Source organism: Labeo rohita, chromosome 17 (assembly GCF_022985175.1).
Source record: "Labeo rohita strain BAU-BD-2019 chromosome 17, IGBB_LRoh.1.0, whole genome shotgun sequence".
Lineage (NCBI taxonomy): Eukaryota > Metazoa > Chordata > Actinopteri > Cypriniformes > Cyprinidae > Labeo > Labeo rohita.
The window spans coordinates 23,963,265-23,983,390 of NC_066885.1; the positions used below are offsets into that span (position 1 = coordinate 23,963,265).

The 20,126-nt window shown below is 39.1% G+C and overlaps 1 protein-coding gene across 1 annotated transcript in view; it reads left to right on the forward strand.

Annotated features, from left to right (window-relative positions):
• The first annotated feature begins 6,182 nt into the window (after positions 1–6,182).
• The window catches only part of impg1b (interphotoreceptor matrix proteoglycan 1b), a 33,591-nt gene continuing 19,647 nt past the window's right edge, over positions 6,183–20,126 (forward strand). Inside the window, exons 1-11 of the mRNA XM_051133478.1 lie at positions 6,183–6,750; positions 11,480–11,704; positions 14,574–14,740; positions 14,851–14,879; positions 15,247–15,275; positions 15,359–15,402; positions 15,494–15,634; positions 16,129–16,187; positions 16,859–17,040; positions 17,121–17,426; positions 17,584–18,404. Of these exons, the coding sequence (XP_050989435.1) occupies positions 6,684–6,750; positions 11,480–11,704; positions 14,574–14,740; positions 14,851–14,879; positions 15,247–15,275; positions 15,359–15,402; positions 15,494–15,634; positions 16,129–16,187; positions 16,859–17,040; positions 17,121–17,426; positions 17,584–18,404 (2,070 nt within the window). The 5' untranslated portion in view covers positions 6,183–6,683. The remainder of the gene's footprint in view (positions 6,751–11,479; positions 11,705–14,573; positions 14,741–14,850; positions 14,880–15,246; positions 15,276–15,358; positions 15,403–15,493; positions 15,635–16,128; positions 16,188–16,858; positions 17,041–17,120; positions 17,427–17,583; positions 18,405–20,126) is intronic.

A 20,126-nucleotide genomic window follows, 5' to 3' on the forward strand; every position in this document is an offset into this window, starting at 1 on the left:
AAGCCGCATTGCAGAGATCTGCCATTTGTCAGAATAGGATTTTCCTCTGATTCTGTTTTAAAAGCAGAAAATTAAAGCAGCTGGTCGGGTGTCCTGAATGTTCAATGGCGTCCAACTGTCTAATAAGTCACAGACCATATTGAAAATCTGGGATCTCATTTGAAAATTAAATAAATTTCAGGAAATAAGATGAAAGGATTTTAAATATGTTGAAGAAAGAAACATTGTGACATAAAAATGAATATTTAAGATTCTGCGCTATTCATAGGTCACCAATCAAATAAGTAGGCAATTTTGACATTGTCTGTTGCATTATCTCTACTTCCACTGAAGACCACTATGTTCTTTAGATCATTCTCAAATCATTTTGGAACATCAGGTTTTACCCTTTAACTTGGGGAGTTCATAGTGGAGTTCATGCTGTTATTAAAGAAAAAGAGAGATATTCCAAAGACATGTGACTTGATAATTTCATATTATACAGGTGCATCTCAATAAATTAGAATGTCGTGGAAAAGTTCACTTATGTCAGTAATTCAACTCAAATTGTGAAACTCGTGTATTAACTAAATTCAATGCACACAGACTGAAGTAGTTTAAGTCTTTGGTTCTTTTAATTGTGATGATTTTGGCTCACATTTAACAAAAACCCACCAATTCACTATCTCAACAAATCAGAATATGGTGACATGCCAATCAGCTAATTAACAGCTGCAAAGGTTTCCTGAGCCCTCAAAATTGTCTCTCAGTTTGGTTCACTAGGCTACAAAATCATGTGGAAGACTGCTGATCTGACAGTTGTCCAGAAGACAATCATTGACACCCTTTACAAGGAGGGTAAGACACAAACATTCATTGCCAAAGAAGCTGGCTGTTCACAGAGTGCTGCATCCAAGCATGTTAACAGAAAGTTGAGTGGAAGGAAAAAGTGTGGAAGAAAAAGGTGCACAACCAACCCAGAGAAGCGCAGCCTTGAGAGGCTTGTCAAGCAAAATCAATTCAAGAATTTGGGTGAACCTCACAAGGAATGGACTGAGGCTGGGGTCAAGGCATCAAGAGCCACTACACACAGACGCGTCAAGGAATTTGGCTACAGTTGTCGTATTCCTCTTGTTAAGCCACTCCTGAACCACAGACAACGTCAGAGGCGTCTTACCTGGGCTAAGGAGAAGAAGAAATGGACTGTTGCCCAGTGGTCCAAAGTCCTCTTTTCAGATGAGAGAAAGTTTTGTATTTCATTTGGAAACCATTTCATTTGGAGAAGCTCATAGCCCAAGTTGCTTGAAGTCCAGTGTTAAGTTTCCACAGTCTGTGATGATTTGGGGTGCAATGTCATCTGCTGGTGTTGGTCCACTGTGTTTTTTGAAAACCAAAGTCACTGCACCCGTTTACCAAGAAATTTTAGAGCGCTTCACGCTTCCTTCCGCTGACCAGCTTTTTAAAGACGCTGATTTCATTTTCCAGCAGGATTTGGCACCTGCCCACACTGCCAAAAGCACCAAAAGTTGGTTAAATGACCATGGTGTTGGTGTGCTTGACTGGCCAGCAAACTCACCAGACCTGAACCCCATAGAGAATCTATGGGGTATTGTCAAGAGGAAAATGAGAAACAAGAGACCAAAAAATGCAGATGAGCTGTCAAAGAAACCTGGGCTTCCATAGCACCTCAGCAGTGACACAGACTGATCACCTCCATGCCAGGCCAAAGGAGCCTCGACCAAGTATTGAGTACATATACAGTAAATGAACATACTTTCGAGAAGGCCAATAATTCACTAAAAATGTTTTTTTTATTGGCATTATGAAGTATTTTATTTTGTTGATAGTGAATTGGTGGGTTTTTGTTAAATGTGAGCCAAAATCATCACAATTAAAAGAACCAAAGACTTAAACTACTTTAGTCTGTGTGCATTGAATTTAATACACAAGTTTCACAATTTGAGTTGAATTACTGAAATAAATGAATTTTTCCACAACATTCTGATTTATTGAGATGCACCTGTAGTGCTGAATACATAATTTGCAGTTGAAAATCAGAAAATTAAAAAAAAGTAATTAAAAAAATAAGTATATTCATTAGTGCTCTCAGACTTTGCAACCATTACTAGAACATTTTGATGGAAAAAATAATAATTTTAGCACAGAAACAAAATTAACAATAGCCAGGTTTCCATCCAAAGTTGCAAATTTAACTTGTGCACAAAATTGGAATACAGCATAAAACATTTTGCAAATAAGCACATTTCCATCCAGCGAGTAAAAGAGAACAAAATCGTCACTGAATATAATAATTTCCATATAAAATAAATTACTTGCGCCTCAGAGTGAGCAGACGAAACACAAATGCGGTCACTGCTTTCAGAGGTGGATGCCTGCTGTTTGGAAACACAGTCGTGTAAGACAGTTCTGGGAGGCAATTTTACAGAAATACTTTGACGACAGACTTTTCTCAGGCATTTCAGAAAGACAATAACATTTCAAATGGTGTGCAATGAGATCGGTCCACTGGTTAGTCAGGTTATGCTGTCCCATAGCTCAAAGTCACATGACTCAAAGTCACTTTTTTGATGCACGTGGAGGAATTTATTCACGAAAAATTGCCAACTGACCTTTCGCAAAAACCCGTCCAACTTAGTTATTGTTGCTATGTCCGACCAACAATGGCGCTCTGGCATTACACATCATGTTGTCACGCAGTGAAAAATACATTGTGGAGCAAAAAGGAAACTGACAGACAAGACAGTGCAGGTTACTTCTGGTATGAAACAAGGTTGTCATTTTTTAAGAAATTCAAACAATAAATAGCATTTTGTGGCTCTTTAATGTGTTGTGACAGATCACTATTGCCTTGACACGTAAACCGATCGTCTTTTCTTCTTTACTTAAAGCAAGAAAAACATAAATGAACATCAGAGCTTATTTTATCTCAACCGTGGAAAGACGTCAATACACACCATGTTTTAAGTTTAAGTCCACCGAAGTTAATCTACTGTCCTGTCTGGTTTGTTTGTCGGACAGAATTGCGGATTCTGCGTTATGATTGGTCAGATCACCTGTCAATCAAACTGTTTGCGAAGAGTCAATTAATGTTTTGTTTTGTTTTAACTTGAGCATTTCCATCACTTGTTTCTAATGCGATACTTCAAAATGTGCATAATGGAAACAGCTAATCAAGAACACAAAAATGTAATATGGTTCTCAGTGTTTCCACTATAGTGCCATAAGCCGCATTTCCATTACCCTTCAAATTGCGCAAATTGACATTGCAAATTGAAAACACGCCTAATAAAAACATGTAAATTTTGCAAAACTCCCATATATCACAAAAAAGATTTTATGCTTGCATGAGGTGATTTTTCAGGTAATTCGTAAAAGGAAAACTGCAATGGAAACTGTTTTTTCGCATTTACAGGTCACCTGGTGTACGTAAAAGTCACATGATCATTATTTAAGGTACTTTAAACTCCAAGAAACACTTCATACATGGCCAGAATAACCACTTTTTCTTACACTGCACACGTCTGTGATACATTGCGGCACCAACAGAGCCACTGAAGCTGATCACGGCCACCAGTGATGGGAATAACGCATTATAAATAAACGCTGTAACTAATGGCATTGTTTTTTTAAAGTAATGAGTAATCAAACTAATTATTGTTTATGCCGTTACTGACAATAAAATGCTGTGTTACTATAATTTTCACGTTGCGTTCTTCTTCTGAGGTAAATTCTGGGCTATTCCCCTTAGCGCGTCTTTTTCCAGAAACGAAAAGTAGACGAGATGAACATGATGAATGTTCACGTTTGTTCACGGAGGTGATGTGGGTGTTTACCTACATGTCCGCGCATCTCACGTGGATGTTTAAAATTTGAAAAGCGGAGCTGCTCATTGATGTGATTAAATTAGAGATGAGTTTAGACAGGAAAAACTGGAGCTTGTGTTGATATTGTACCGATTACTTCATCAGAGGTAAACAGTATTTGTTTTCGACATTTGCTTTCTATACATACATTTTTTATGTCTATGAGGCACGCATTTTCATGGAGATTCAGGTTGTTTTATTTACATGTCTGTGAAGAAAGGTGATTGAGACCGAGATAGCAGAGAGCACACCCTGTTTGTTTTATTTATTTTACAAAAGCACATTGTTTTCTTGTTATAATGATGTTTTTCGTATCCGCAGGTTGAAGCGACCCCAGTAACATGATATTTAGCCCCTGGAAGGTGTCTCTCACATTGTCCCAGGGCAACATTAAGAACACATACATCTCCCTAAATTAAAAATAATGGCTAGTGCAAAATACGTAACCTATCCACAAGTTTCCGGGGGGCGCTACTGTAAAAAAGAACATGGGTATAACTTCCGGTGAGGCAGCGGTAGTAGTATACCAATGGTATTTTGTGTGCTAATTAGCAAAGGGCCTAAATGTTTTTTGGACCATTGTTTACTTTGTAAAATTGCACACCTTTATGAGAGGTGTCATTACGGTTCTTAGGACAAATATATGCTGTTCGAATTTGTGTTTCCACATCGTTAGCAAGTTTGGATCGCTAAATCTTGAATGACTGTCAACTAGTAGCATGACATTTGAACCGAGACTATGACTTTAAAGGTGCACTAAGCGAATTTTGCCAATGTTAATATCTGAAAGCACCAAAACAGACACGCCCATACCCCAACAGGACCTCGCCCCTATTCTGATATCTCCGCCCCACACGTACACAGCCATGACAATGACCATCATGAAAACAAGCGAAGATGACACGCAAGCATATTCAAACAAAAGCCAACACAGATAATAAGTTGTGTGAAACAACTGAAAATCGACGTTACTCAAATATCAAAAAGAAACAACGCAACCTCAGCATCCGATTCCAGGCCTTCCCCCTCGAGTTCTCACCACTGCTGGAAAGCTGCTCTGATATTTATGCAGGTCCTACCTCTTGCCTGATCATAACCCTTCTTTTTTTTTTTCTTTTCCTTTCCTCTGATATTTTCCTTTTTTTTTATCTGCCATCTCTCTCTATCCATAGCCGATCTGCTAATATCTGTCCTGTGCGCTCAAATTGAGCGCTCTCTCCTCTCTACCACTGGCTACAAGTGTGCTTTGGGACTTAGTCCAACACTGTGGTCAAAAGCATTTTTCAAATATTGCTTAGTGCACCTTCAAAGTAGTAACAACACCTGGTGCAGCTACAGCCCTTTGACCAAAAACCTGTTTACCATGGTAAATTTCAATATTTTGCAACCTAGATTTTATAAATTCTGCTTATTAAAAATTATCCTGTTTGTGGTTTTGTTTTGTTTGTTTGTCTTTTTTTATTTAACATATACAAATATCAAATTAGTAGTAGTAGTCTGTGCCATTTACGGTTATCATTATCATTTTTTTTTTTTTTTTTTTTTAGAATTTTAAGACCTTATATAAATTTAAAGGGTTAGTTTACAAAAAAAAAGAACATTTTGTCATTACTCACTCACCCTCACTGCATTCCAAACCCCTGAGACCTTCATACATATTCACAAATTAACATAGACAGCAGTGCAACTGACATGTTCAACAATGTCCTTACTACCTTTCTGGGTCTTGAACGTGCCAGTTGCGTTGCTGTCTATGCAGGGTCAGAAAGCGCACGGATTTCATCAAAAATATCTTAATTTGAGTTCCTAAGATGAACGAAAGTCTTACGGGTTTGGAATGACATGAGGGTGAGTAATTAATGACAAAAATTTCTTTTTTTGGTGAACCCTCTAAAGCCACACTTCAAGATGCAGAGCAGAAGAGAGTTGTTGTTTTTTTCAGGCCAAAAGCGAAATGAGTCTTTATTCAGAGCCCTAACTAGGTAAAAATAATTAAAATTCTAATTTCCAGAGGGGTTTCTGCTGGATACAAATGGCCACCAGTCTGTTCTCATTATCTCTTAAAAGTTGGAAGTTCAACGTGCACGGTCCAGCGCCGTGGAAGGTCTTGAATGGATTTCGAGCTGCTGAGACTTATTTATGGCTGTGAAATTTAATAAGCAGGGTGTGTGTAATCCTCTTCCCAGCTCAAGCAGTAGGCCTGGGGACTAACATGCACCACAAGGGTATGACAACACACGCTCAGTACACAGATCTGGCCCCATGATCAGAGAAAGGGCAGAGCTTGCTGTCCCAAACAGGGGGAGTAGAATACAGCGTTTCAGCTTGGCAGCCACAAAACCTGGCAGAGGGCTGAGAAACTTGTATCGAGTGGGCCAGACCGAGAGAGACGGGCACCGGAGCAAGTGGTTTGTGACCAAAGCAAGGAGGCTAGCAGACGCTGGTCCAGAAGGCTACTAACAGGATGAGGATAGGCCACCACGTGGGCCGACAGGGATTAGGAGTCAGTGAGAGGTAAACAGATTAGTCCAGATAAAGAGGCAGCGTTTTTAACCTCATCACTCCCCTTACACCCTGCAGAGCATCTTCCACCCACTCGCACACTTGAGACCAAATCTGTACCCAAGAATCTGCTCCATCTGTCAGGAATACAACCCAACCTACAGTAGTGACCACAAACAGCCCCGTCCATGGAAGCCTGGACACATAGTCGATGGAAATTAACTCTTCCACCCTCGGATGTGAGATAAGTCAATACGGACTGTAATTTTCTTTCCAAATGAGTGACTTAACATCCAAAAGGACATAATCTACTGCAACATGCCATTGAAAACAGGATTATTCCTCATTCTGTTCTTGTTTACCCTCCAAGCCACTAGAATCAAAGGTAAGCCTGCGTTTGAACGCCATTCTGATGCTGTTTTATTTAAACAAAGTCTTATAATTCAGCAAAAACAGGACTTCTGGTAATGTACAACGCCTCAGAGCGACTACAGCCTGTGCGATTCTTCACACAATAGCAACTTTCCGCCCTCGGTGATCGAATGAGCTTTTAAATATTTAAGGAGCCAATTTGCAAGGACATAAAAGAAACCCAAAGATTTTTCTTATGCAAAACAAAGCCTGATGACAAATCATTTGATAACATTTTTTGTGGCAAGCAAGCCATTAGCGCTTCCTTTTTGGTTCAATATGCTGGAAAAGTGCGTTTTGCTAACATTTCATGCGAGTTCTGAATGCCTCTAGTCTGGCTACAGTGCTCAGAAGCTCCATTCATTAGCAGAGAGAAACAAAAGGCATTCTGTTTGTGGCCGTGTGGAACGCTAATCTTTTCTGGCTTGTAGCTTTGCTGTGGGGCCTCGCTCATCGCTTCAGAAGTACAGCTCAATTAGCATCGCCGCCCCTCATGTCTGCACATGTGCACGGCAGGCTCATAGACGGCAGCGGGACACGATCAAATCGGTCACCCTGGTTTATCTTCGAGGAATTGCACCACTGCCCCTACATCTGCTTATTTGCTAATTAACAGATGTGGTCAGATGTTCTGTGACCCAGAAACATATTGTTAAGACCTCTGTGTCTCTGAGTGATCAGCTCACTGTCTGCCACTGCAAACATCTCTAAATAGGGCCACATGTGGCTCTAGAACAGGGCGTCTTTGTGTGTGATCAAAATAATTAGACTGAAGGTCCAATCTGATTTGACACCAGGGTTTCAGAAGAATTACAACAATGGTGTAATTGTTACAGATTCGGCACTGATAGCCATGTAGTAGTTTGCATGAATCTATGGTAAATGGCTGACCATGCTCTATTAAAATAGAGGCCATTACCATTATAAGCAGTTACTGGTAGATTTTGCACCTGAGGAACCTTTTCATAGTTCCTACAACTATTGTCGTGTTCGCACCTCTGGAACTAGGAACATATTTAGTTCTAGGAACTAAACTAGCTCTTACTTCAGAGTACGTAAGTATATGCTATTGGCCAAACATAAACACTGGCTACCCAGCATTTTTAAAAAGCAGTGTCAAAATATTTATTCAACGAACATGGAAAACAGTGACAATAATGGCATCTACCTGTTGTCTGCAGCTTTTTGTTCATTTTTTTTAGCCTCGATGATATGCAACACTGCAAGTTGTCAAGGCAGATTTAGTCAGATTTCCGCGCTCTTTTAATCGTGTACATGTGCGTTTACATCTCTATTATCAACAAACCCACAACAAAAACCAATCTCCAATCATGGCGTATTCCATTTACCGATTTTTGACATTTGTAAATGCTGCGAAAATAGACATCAGCCGCAGATGCATTTAAACTGCATTTTGGAAGTTCAAACTCTCAGGCACCATAGAAGTCCACTATATGGAGAAAATTCCTTAAATGTTTTCCTCAAAAAACAATTTCTTTACACCTGAAGAAAGAAAGACACGAACATCTTGGATGACAAGGGGGTGAGTAAATTTTTGTTCTGGAAATGAACTAATCCTTTAACTAAGACTTATAAGACTGCACAATACTATGCTATGATCCCAAAACATATTTACCATGGTTCAAGTTTTGCAAACTATTACATTTTCATGGTTGCATCACATAACCAACTCTGTATGAATGATTTTTCTGCTGTAGTAAACTTGCTCGGTAGCGCACCTGGTACAGCATTGCACTTGTGATTTTAGCATGCTCCAAATCCCATAAAACGTAAGCCATGACAGAAGTCTTGTAGAAAACAACTGAAATAGCATAAGGGTGCATCAGGAAATGTGTTTTGGGTGCTTGTAGTTTGGTTCTCTTGGTTCGTTTGTTCGGGACCAAAAAAAAGAAAACACTACAATTGGTCTGCTTAGTGTTCACACTGGCATTTTTGACAGGCAACGTAAAGATACCAAACCTAAAGGCAACCTAATTTGTTGGGTTTAATAACGTATATTTCTTAATGGAACTCACCGAACACCAAAAACAATATGTATGTTCGACACTGCTCAGACCGATTGGTGTATGACATCAAAGTACCCCATTCACCCGTTGGTCTGTTCAGTGCTGCTGTAAGCCAAATACACCTAATGTCGTCTGCTGGACTAAGCTCGCTCATCGTTGCGTGCATGTGATTAGCACCTGCGAACTCAAGAAGAGCTCATAAATGGCACTTTACCTCCTCATTGCTCCACGTTTGCCCTGAGCTCATTTTGTTTTGATACACTGCTCGTTTCGGTTTGTCAAATCATGTCACATTGTGTTGCATCTTGTCATTACATTCTGTTTTTGATTCGTTTAGAAGTATTTGGTTCATATTTCATTCAAACCGGACCTGAGTTCATCTGAAAGTGGACCAAGACCCATCTTTTAGCGGTCTCAGTCCACTTGTCTGGTGCACACCAGGGTTCGGATGGCAGCATTCACACAAATTAACCACACTAACAGGGCATTCGCACCAGAGTTCATTTTAATCTAACCAAACATGACAAGTGTGAACACAGCCTTCATCTGGTTTTGTTAAAAGAACACTCTTGACACTTTTGAAAATAGGCTCATTTTCCAACTCCTCTAGAGGTAAACAGTTGAGTTTTACCGTTTTTGAATCCAATCAGACGATCTTTGGGTCTGGCGGTAGCACTTTTAGAATGGCTTAGCATAGATCATTAAATCAGATTAGATCGTTAGCATCTCGCTCAAAAATGACCAAAGAGTTTCGATATTTTTTCTATTTCAAACTTGACTCTTCTGTAGTTACATCGTGTACTAAGACCGACGGAAAATGAAAAGTTGCGATTTTCTAGGTCGATATGACTGGGAATTATACTCTCATTCTGGCATAATAATCAACAAACTTTGCTGCCGTACCATGGCATGCGCAATGATATGCAGCGCCTGAAAATAGGCTAACTTCCGTCAACATAATATTGCTCTGCCCAGGCTGTTTTATGCTACAGTAGTTAAGTGCTGGTGTAGCTAGTGGTTTTGCAATTAACTAGAGGATAATCCTGGTCAATAAATGAAATCAGCATCCGAAACACAATATAACATATAACCAGCTATGCCATGCAGAGATATCTGCTTATGTACACAATCACATACTAGGAAATCCTGTCTTAGTGTGGTCTGATCGCATGTTTTATGAGATTCTGTTAAGCAAGATTATTCATCTGGCTTTAAAAGTTACCAGTAGAACATTAAAAACAAAGGTATGTGTTTAGCTTCCATTGTAGCTGCACTTACTGTATATCGCTAATATCTACTAAGCTTAAGCTAATCTGCAAGTGGTGAACAGAGGTCTGGTGTAGTCTAAGGGACCCCCTTGCTGAGCCAGGCTTAATGTTTTAAGAAGCTCTCTGAAGTTTACCAGTTGGTCACACAACACTCCATTTTGAAAACATTTAGCCCATTTTAATTGAAGCCCTGTACCCTACTTTTTGAAAAACCTCAAGGTACGACATTGCTTTGATTTGAAATGGAGATCTTTAAATTTCTCAAGACTGCTGAAGTGGCTCGGATCTTACTTGGAGGGGACAAACAATTTGTCTGTTTTTAATGGATCTGTGAGTGTTGCAACTAAGAGGAAATTATAAAGATCACACCATAACGGCTGAAGAGATATGCTATTAAACTAGTCAGAACAGTTGTCATTTGACATAAAAATATCCAGATGTACTTTGATATGAGCTATTAACTGTATAATTGCTTGATGCTTCATTACTGAAGTAGGTAATTAAATGCATCGCTGTCATATGTTCACTATGACAATGACATGAACTAAAGTTAATGAAGTGAGCTCTGCTGTCATTCTAAAATACCTGGACAGTTCATTCTGAACTTCACTAGTCTGTAAATACCAGTAAACACCAGGTGTAAGTCTATTACGCCAATGACCACAGGTGCTGGTTAACTCAAACAGCTATCTATGGCCACAACCGATTAGGTAACAGGTCAGAAGGTGGGCCACCTTCAGTGTAAATACTCTTAGATGTCAGCATGAGTTAGTTTTAGGGTCTTTGGCAAGCAAGAAATTTCAATGATAAGTCACTGTAACAATTTAACCATTAACAGAGAAAGGCTAGTTCATGCAAAAATGAACAATTTATGATAATTTACTGACCTTCATGTCGTTCCGAAAGTGTATGAAGTTCGTTCTTTCTTCTGTGAATCACAAAAGAAGATGTTTTGAACGATGTTTCTAGATGTTTTTACTGGCGTAAAACAAATTTTTGAATGATAAGGTTAAATACATGGAAAACAATGACGGCTATATTTATAAGCATGATTTTTCCATTTCAATAATCTTTCTTTCAGCTTGGCCTTTATGTGAAACTTCTGTGATTTCAATCAAACACAATTAAGATTACTACAGCTGCAGAGCAGACCTTCGCAACTCTTATCTAGTGAATGCGCTTAACATCTGCTGGGACGGTGGTATAACCGACTGCTTGACTTAGGGCCTAATCCAATTAAATGTTCATTCAGCATACTAATCATAGACTTAAAGGGTTTCAAATGGTCTCTGAGCGAGCCTAATTACGTGAAGTGTAATTATATGATCCAACGGCTTACTGTTCTCAGGTAAAGTCAGTCCTGCTCTTCTGAAACAATGAACACACGCTGTTGTTGTGACATTTGCAGAACTCACTGCTGACGACTTGATTCTCAGGATCAGAAATGTGAAGTACAGGCACTTCCTGGAGACTCCACAGCCAATCAAACAGCTGACAGATGGCGGAGATTCGCTTTCTCTAGACGCGCATCGAGCAAAGAGATCAGCGCTGTTTAGTACGGGGGTGAAAGTCTGTCCTCAGGAGAGCATGGCGGAGGTCATCACCAGCCATAAAGCCTACTACAAACTAAGAGGTAGGACAACTTCTACCCTAAACACCACAAGGGACAGAGCCTTGAGCATCAGTGCCAAATTTGGCAACAAAACCTCAGATCCTCATAAATCATAATTAACTTCCCAATCATTCGAAGCCTTCTGAGAGATAAAAGATCACAGCAAGCCAAAAAAGGAAGCAGCTCTGAGCCAAGTATAGATAAAAGTAGTGTACTTTTTTAGGCTTCTCTTCTTTGAGTCTTATAGTATGGATTTTCTGTTGCTACATGCAGTAAAGAAAGTAAAATGGCTAAATCTATCAGTTATTTAAAATTGTAATATTTCACTTTACTGTGTTTTATACCAAATATATCCAGGCAAGCAAAAGAGAGTAATAAGCATAAGCTTCAGATATGAGCATAAGAGACTGTTCAACAACATGACATGAAAATGAAAAAAATTACGTGTACTATGGAACTCCTAAAGGAAATAAATACGAGATGGGAGGAAAAAATATATTTCAATGCTTTCTCTTTCAGTTGTATCATTGGATAATAACAGTGCCTTGCGAAAGTAGTCATACCCCTTCTTTTTTCACGTTTTGTTATGTTGCTGAAATAAGTACACTGCATAAGTATTCATACCCTTAACTCAGAACTTAGTTGAAGCACCTTTACATCCTCCAATCTTTTTCAGTACGATGCGAGAAGCTTTTCTCATCAGCATTTGGCAATTATCTGCCATTCTTCTCCTCACCTTGGCAATTATCTGCCATTCTTCTCCTCACCTCTTCACCTCTCAAACTCTGTCAGCTTGGATGGGGGCTGGAAGACATTTTCAGGTTTCTCCAGAAATGTTTGATTGGGTTCAAGCTCAAGCTGAGGCTGGGCCACTAAAGGACATACAAGGAGTTGTCTATAAGCCATTCTTGCGGTGTGCTTAGGGTCATTGTTCTGTTGGAAAGTGAACCTACTGCCCAGTCTGAGGTTCTGAATGCTCTGGACTGGGTTTTCATCAGGCTCTCTATCTCTATATTTTGCTGTGTTGAGCTTTCCTTTTATTCTGCTGAGTCCCTCAGTCCCTGCTGCTGAAAAACAGCCCAACAGCATGAGGCCTCTACCACCACACTTTACTGTTAAGGTGGTACTCTTAAGGTAATGAGCAGTGCTTGGTTTCTGAGTCTGAGTCTGAGGGGCCTTTAGGTGCTTTTTTTTTGGCAAATTCTGAATGCGTTTCATGTGTCTTCACTGAGGAGAGGATTGAGTTTGGCCACACTGCCATAAAGCCCAGATTGGTAAAGTGTTGCAGTGATGTTTGTTCTTCTGTAGGTTTCTCCCATCTCCGCTAATGATCATGGAGCTCAACTAGAGTGACCATCAGCTTCTTGGTCACCACTATAACCAAAGGCCTTCTCCATGAATTGCTCAGTTTGGCCAGGAGGTTTTTTTGTTTTTTTTTTTACTCCGGGCTTGGGTTTTGCTCTGATATACATTTTCAGCTGTTAGACCTTTTATTAAGACATGTGTGCCAAATTATGACCATTTAAATAAATTTGCCACAGGCTATCTTCAATCGAAGTGTAGTAACATCTACAAGCAATATGAATGATGCTGAGCTAAATTTCAAGTGTCCCAGATGAGGGTATGAACACTTATGCAAACGAAATCATTTAAGTTTTTTATTTTAAATAAATTTGCAAAGATGCTAAAACCCTGTTCTTTGCTTTGCCTTTATGGTATATAGAGTATAGAGCCTAAGGCAGCAACGTAACAAAATGTGAAAAAAAATGGAGTATGAATACTTTCGTAAGGTACTGTAATATATAAATTGCCGTCATCAGCGAGCCACTATTAATATGCAGGGCATTGAAATTGCTTTTGAATGCATGCTCACTTTTTACTTTCACTTTCAAGAATCGCGATCACAAGTACTCTTTGTACACTATCTCTATAAACAAAAGACCCTTTAAAATCCAGTGTTAAAAATCCAGTGACCCTTAAAAATGCAGTGTTGCTTTATGACTTCTGTAGAACACAAAACGTAAAATTATCCACCTTATTCTTTCCGTAAGAGTGGGCACGGCCGTTCGTAAATTTTATGGGTGTGGCTTCTGATCTCATTCGCGTCCAGCTATTTTTAGCCGTACAAAACAGCTAGTTTTGCTGCATGATATTGCAAATTGGTGTGTCTTACTATATTATTTTAATGTATTATCTTAATTATGAACACACTGGTTTGTGCAAACAGTTTTATCATTTATTGCACGCTGTTATTCTTCTCGTTATTTCTAAGTCTAAGTCTCACCCATAGGCTTACTTCGGCATTGAAGAATAAGGTAGATAAATAATTTGCTAGTCACTTTTGCTATGCAGTTACAATGAATGTGGACAGAAATTCTCAAACTTCAAAAAGTATCATAAAATTACTCCCTTTAAAGACCTATTTCTACCCAAAAATGGCTTTCAATGGCGTATCCTAATGTTGTCAGGTTGATTCAGTCATTAAATAATATTATTAAATAATATTTTTGGCTTGAATTAAACCAATTACTTTAGATAATACAACATGAGGCACTTTTTTGGGGTCACCTGACAAAACATCTTTACACTGAAGCAGATAGCACGATATTAAATTACTGGTACAAACAAGCTAAAGGTGAGGCACATTTAGCTGTCAGATGCAGTTAAGAGATACTCTTAATTAAATGTCCATAATAATTGTGTCGGCAAAACGAGATAATGGCAGCAAATGACTGCATGCTAAACACTATTAAGTGTGTTAAACCTCTGTCAGCAGTGCAGATAATTAATTTTAAGTGTCCTGGCATGTTTTATCAGGTCTTTGCTGTTAGTCCTCACCGTCTCAATTCTCTAACGGCCTTCTCTAAATAATTCCCATGATATTTAACAGTTTGTCAAGAAGCTGTGTGGGAGGCCTTCCGGATCTTTCTTGACAGAGTTCCTGACACCATGGAGTACCAGCAGTGGGTGTACGCCTGTCAGAGAGACTCGCTTTGCATGGAGGATCTGGCCCGAAATTTTAGTAGCACACAGGAGCATCTTGACATGGTAGCCAGTGTGAGTAACTGCCAGTCAATTCGTCTTGCCAATGCAGCCTAAATGTGCCAATATTATCAAACTGAAACAGGTTTTTTGTCAGTTCTCAAAGAGGTTTATATCATTTACAGAGAGTGAAAGCCCAAGACGAACAGGCGAGGTAAGAATCCTGAAGAGGCTTCAGTATTCATGGTATGGCGATTCACTTGTCTTCATTTTGGGTCCAAACCCTTCAGAATATCTAGAATGAGGTCACCTGACTAGTGGGAGATGAGAAAATCTCAGCCTGTCCTTTAAAAAACAAAGTTTGTTCATATTTGGTGGCCTAGCTAAACACTGCTCTCTGACCTGATCCACTTTAATAAGAGGGATCTGTGCCCAGACATATTACGCTTGGGTGTTGGAGCCACACAAACATACCCGGGCTTATATGCAGTCAACCCCTTTATCGGGGACAATGAATTTTATTGCATTTATCATTCTCGGATTGATTCATCCCTTCTCGACATGTTTTCAATTATTTTTAGGGCTCTCACACCTGCACCGGGCGAGAAATGTAAGTCCTCACCATCCGAATGAGAAAGAAATACTGGTTGATCTTATAAAAACGTGACTGATTGATGGCTTTCTATGCTTCAGGTTCAAAGAGTCCCGCAGAGCTTTTCATCATGGAATCTGACAGCGTACGGCCACTAACTCGTGCTTTTTAGAATGTGCACTTAACATACTGATGAAGTTAGAAACAAACAAATTGACTATTCTCTGATCTGATAGGAAACTGGGGCACCAGATGTTGTCCCTCAGAGGCTGGTGGAGCACATTGTGGAGTTCAGTGTGACTATACTAGACCCTGCACTACTGAGGGATCCAGGCAGCCCTCAATATCAAGACTTCACTCGCAATCTTCATGAGAAGGTTAGATGAAATCAACGATTGCACACATGCCATTTTACACAGATTCAAGCTGTTTCAAGCTGCTAACCGACAAATTACATCTCACCTGAGGCGAGATGATGTTGAGCTCACAGAAGGTAAAATATGGAAGCAGGAACATTGACAATACACAGGAACGTGGTTGTGAAACCTAGTGAGTGATAACTGTAATAAAAGAAATGAAATGCATTTGAGTTAAGAACATTCTAGAGAAGTGGGGAAGACAAATTACTACAATAGGGTTGAAAGTAGCTTACCGTAAAAGATCAAAAAACAGGAAAGCCAAACAAGAATTGGGTAAGTACAAAAGCCGGCATAAGATTAGTTAAAATAAGACCAGAGCCATGGCACATGATGTTGGACAATCCAAAATTTGAGGTTATGTAACCTCCTGTGCATAATTGAGTAAACTATATAGTTATTGAATTAAAGTTATTACAAATATTCCTAAAATATTTTCATTTGCACTTTGGCAGATGCTGCATGTGTTTGACAAACTTCCTGAGTTTAAAGAGATTCGGCTGCTGGGATTTCGGTAAGTTGATGCTGGAACTGTGGGATTCACCAAGATATTACAGTCCACTGAACTTGAAAATTGTATTTTTGGATGGGTAATTCTCTCACAGGGGCAACTTAGGGTAAGGAATACTTGGCGAATTGCATTGCAACTGTGTTGCAATTACTGTACCATTATGTTCTGTTGTACTGTAGACTGCGTAATTTACTCATAAGACAACATGCTTACTTACTACCTTATGATAGTAGCTTTTGGGAAAATTGTGATTAGATAACCTCATGTAGTGTTAGGAATGACCAAAATCATTCAAAATGAATTATATTTTACTTCAAATTTCTAAATATGAAACAAGTGCAATTAGACAACACTATCTAAACACTGAAAAAAATCAGCTTTCCATTGATGTATGGTTTGGGCAATATTTTGATGAGATACAACTATTTGAAAATCTGGACTCTAAGGGTGCAAAAAAGAAAAATCACATCATACTGAGATAATCGCCTTTAAAGTTGTCCAAATTAAGTTCTTAGCAATGCATTTGCAAAAGATCAACCTGATAGACCAATGATAAGTATGATTTTTGAGCTATTTAAGAGCCAAAGGGAACATGTGGGCTAAAACAGACAATCAGGTTAATACAAGTCCATGCAACCCTCATGCAAACCAATTCCCTTCATAACATCGGTCAGCCCTGAAGATGCTGCAGCAAGCTATGCTGTAGTGTTTGAGATGGATGGGACACGGGCTATAGGTGACACAGACTCCACTGATGAATATGGCATCGAGGGACTCCTAAAGGGCATGGTGGTGAAGGCGCTAAGTGAGGACACATCACTTCCTGTGGACGTGCTTTCCCTTACTTTCGAACCAGGTACACAGAATCAATACAATCAATATAAGTGTCCTAGACAGACTGCAAATATTTAACCTTACCTGATTTGCCCCGTACAGACTCTTTAACAACAGACAAGGAGGACCGCATAAGATCCAGTACTGAAATCAGCAAAGAATCAAGGTTTTTACCTGGTGAAATGAGTACACAGTCCACAAAAGCCAACTTGGAGCACTTGAGCACCTCTTTTGGAGATCTAGGACTTTTTAGGACCCAAACAGATTTGGGTGAGAGGACAGAAAGGAGTGATATACAGAAATTACCTGTTCCGACACAACCAGTAGCCACTGAGCTAATTAACAGCTCCCATCTTGAGGGTTCAAAGACGGCAGGTCTAACCACTGAAGGCACTTTAACACCCGATGGTAAATCTTTTCAAATTTGTAGTGAGTAGTCTACAAGAGCACTTGTTTTTGAACTAAGACACTTAAGTTAGGCAGCCCAAGAATGAGAGAATTAATTGTAATTTCGCATTAGATGCATTTTCAAAGCACTCTCTGAAACCGGTTCTTTGTTTTCAAGGTTTTCCAAGAACCACTACAGTGGATTACCTATCAAAGTGGTCGGAAGTCAAAGAGGATGTGGGAAATGAAATTGTTGCCACAGCTTCATCACCGAACTTGGAGTCTTTTGAAGTAGCAACAGCATCTTCTTCAACTCAAACTGAAATGGATTTTGATATAACACCAGAGGCCACTCCTGCAGAGGCAACATCATCAATCTTGACATCCGTAACCCCTACTGAGCGAGCTCAAGATGCTATATTTCATGAAGATGACACAATTGGCCCATCCGAACCTTTAGAGACCTCAACTGAAAGTCTTCCTTCATACCCTAAGGGTTCAGTTGAGTCGCCCACTTTAGTTGATCCTAGTGACCATGTAGAGTCTCCATCGGTCAGTGCCACCGAAGACACACTCCATCGAAAGGTGCCTGCACTTGAAGAACCAATTCTCCCTGCAGCAATTCCTTCTGAGCTAACGCCCACAGAAGACCTCATTTCACACCTGACCCCGAATAATTTCCTGGATGAAGAGGGACAGACTCTCGGGACAGTTTCACCTCCCCCACTTGAAGGTAGTACAGATATTGGCAGAGATGTTGAACAGTCTGATGAGGAGGACGACACTTTGGACTCTGGGAGTGGATTCCCCGACGAAAACCCGCAATCCTCAGCTCGTCCACTAGGTTACGTTACCACTCCGTCAATGATGGCTTCTAACCAGGCCAAAGAGTTAGTGGTGTTTTTTAGCTTACGTGTGACTAATATGATGTTTTCGGAGGATCTTTTCAACAAGAGTTCCCCCGAGTACAAATCACTGGAGAACACGTTTCTTGAACTGGTAGGTAAACACACTTTTGTCTTTGACTTTATCTTGCTGCATGTCTTTCTATCCTCCATTTGTTGTTAGCTTTACGTTTTTATGTGTGTGCAGTGCATGCTGGGAAAACTGAATAGATAAAGTGTGTCATTTGTCTGCATGGATTTGACAGATGGCATCTAAGAACAGTGTTGTTCAAAATGTAATATACATTTTTCTATAAAGCTTTTGTATAAAGGGTTTGGGTGACTGACAGGAAAGCGAATTACATTTCTGTACATTCTGAGTGAGGATACTTATTTTATCGCTGCACGTTTTGCTTGGAACTTTGTTTACCTTAGCTTATTTCAATTTAGACAGAAAAACACAGTATGAAACCCTGTATGGCAATTTCAAAACATAATTAAGCAATCTCACATGAGCAAGAGTGGTGTAGTACTGAATATTGGCACGGCTGCCGTTCATTCGTAGGGATAAAACTGCGATAATCACAGTCACGATCGCAACCATCCAAAGTAAAACAAAAAAATTGTAGTAACTTAAAGGAATAGTTCACCTAAAAATGAAAATTTCATCATGATTTACTCACTATCATGTCATTCCAAACCTGTTTGAGTTTGTTTCTTAGGATGAACATAGAAGAAGACATTTTAAAGAATGCTGGTAATCAAACAGTTGACTTCCATAGTATCGAAGTCAGTGGGGACCAACAACTTTTTCTTCAAAATTCTTCAAAATCTTTTTCTTGTGTTCAACATTCACTACCAGTCAAAAGTTTTTGAACAGTAAGCTTTTTAATGTTTTTAAAGAATTCTCTTCTGCTCATCAAGCCTGCATTTATTGTTCCAAAATACAGCAAAAACAGTAAAAATGTGACATTTTTACTATTTAAAATAACTGCTTTCTATTGAAATATATTTTAAAATGTAATTTATTCCTGTGATCAAAGCTAAATTTTCAGAATCATTACTCCAGTCTTCAACATCATAACATCACATAATAATCATAATAATAATAAATGTTTTTGAGAAGCAAATCAGTATATTATAATGATTTCTGAAGGATCATGTGACTGGAGTAATTATGCTAAAAATTCAGTATTGAAATTAGAGGAATAAATTACATTTTAAACTATATTCAATTAGAAATGTTATTTTAAACAGTAAAAATATTTCAAAATGTTAAAATTTTACTGTATCAAATAAATGCAGGCTTTTGTTTATGCAGGTGTTCTTTAAAAACACTAAAAATCTTACTTGACTGGTAGTGTAAGAAAGAAACACGTACACGTACAGGTTTGGAACAACATGAGGGTGAGTAAATGACAAAATTTTTATTTCCAACAAAAATTGTTCCAAAACAAACCAAATCATCAAGCTATGCATGTCACCATGCAACATAGACTTGAACTGCATTTGAGTGGAGCAATTTTTTCTCCCTATGTTCAAAGTGATGCACAATCACTCCATTCCAGCTCAACTCCCTTTTTTTCATTTTCTGCTCTCCGGTCACTCCACGCTCACTGGAGAGAAAACCTCCCCTGAACAATCCTAATACAAGAGCAAACACAAATGCTTCAACTTTCAAAAAATCTGGCACTCCTCCGAGAAAAAATTCTCCACTTCCACTCTGCACCACTCATATACACTCAGATACAACATGTATACAAGAGTGCTACAAACATGAAACTTTCAAACCACCAATCACGGTACAGTTTCACATCCAAGTGTTATTGTTATAATT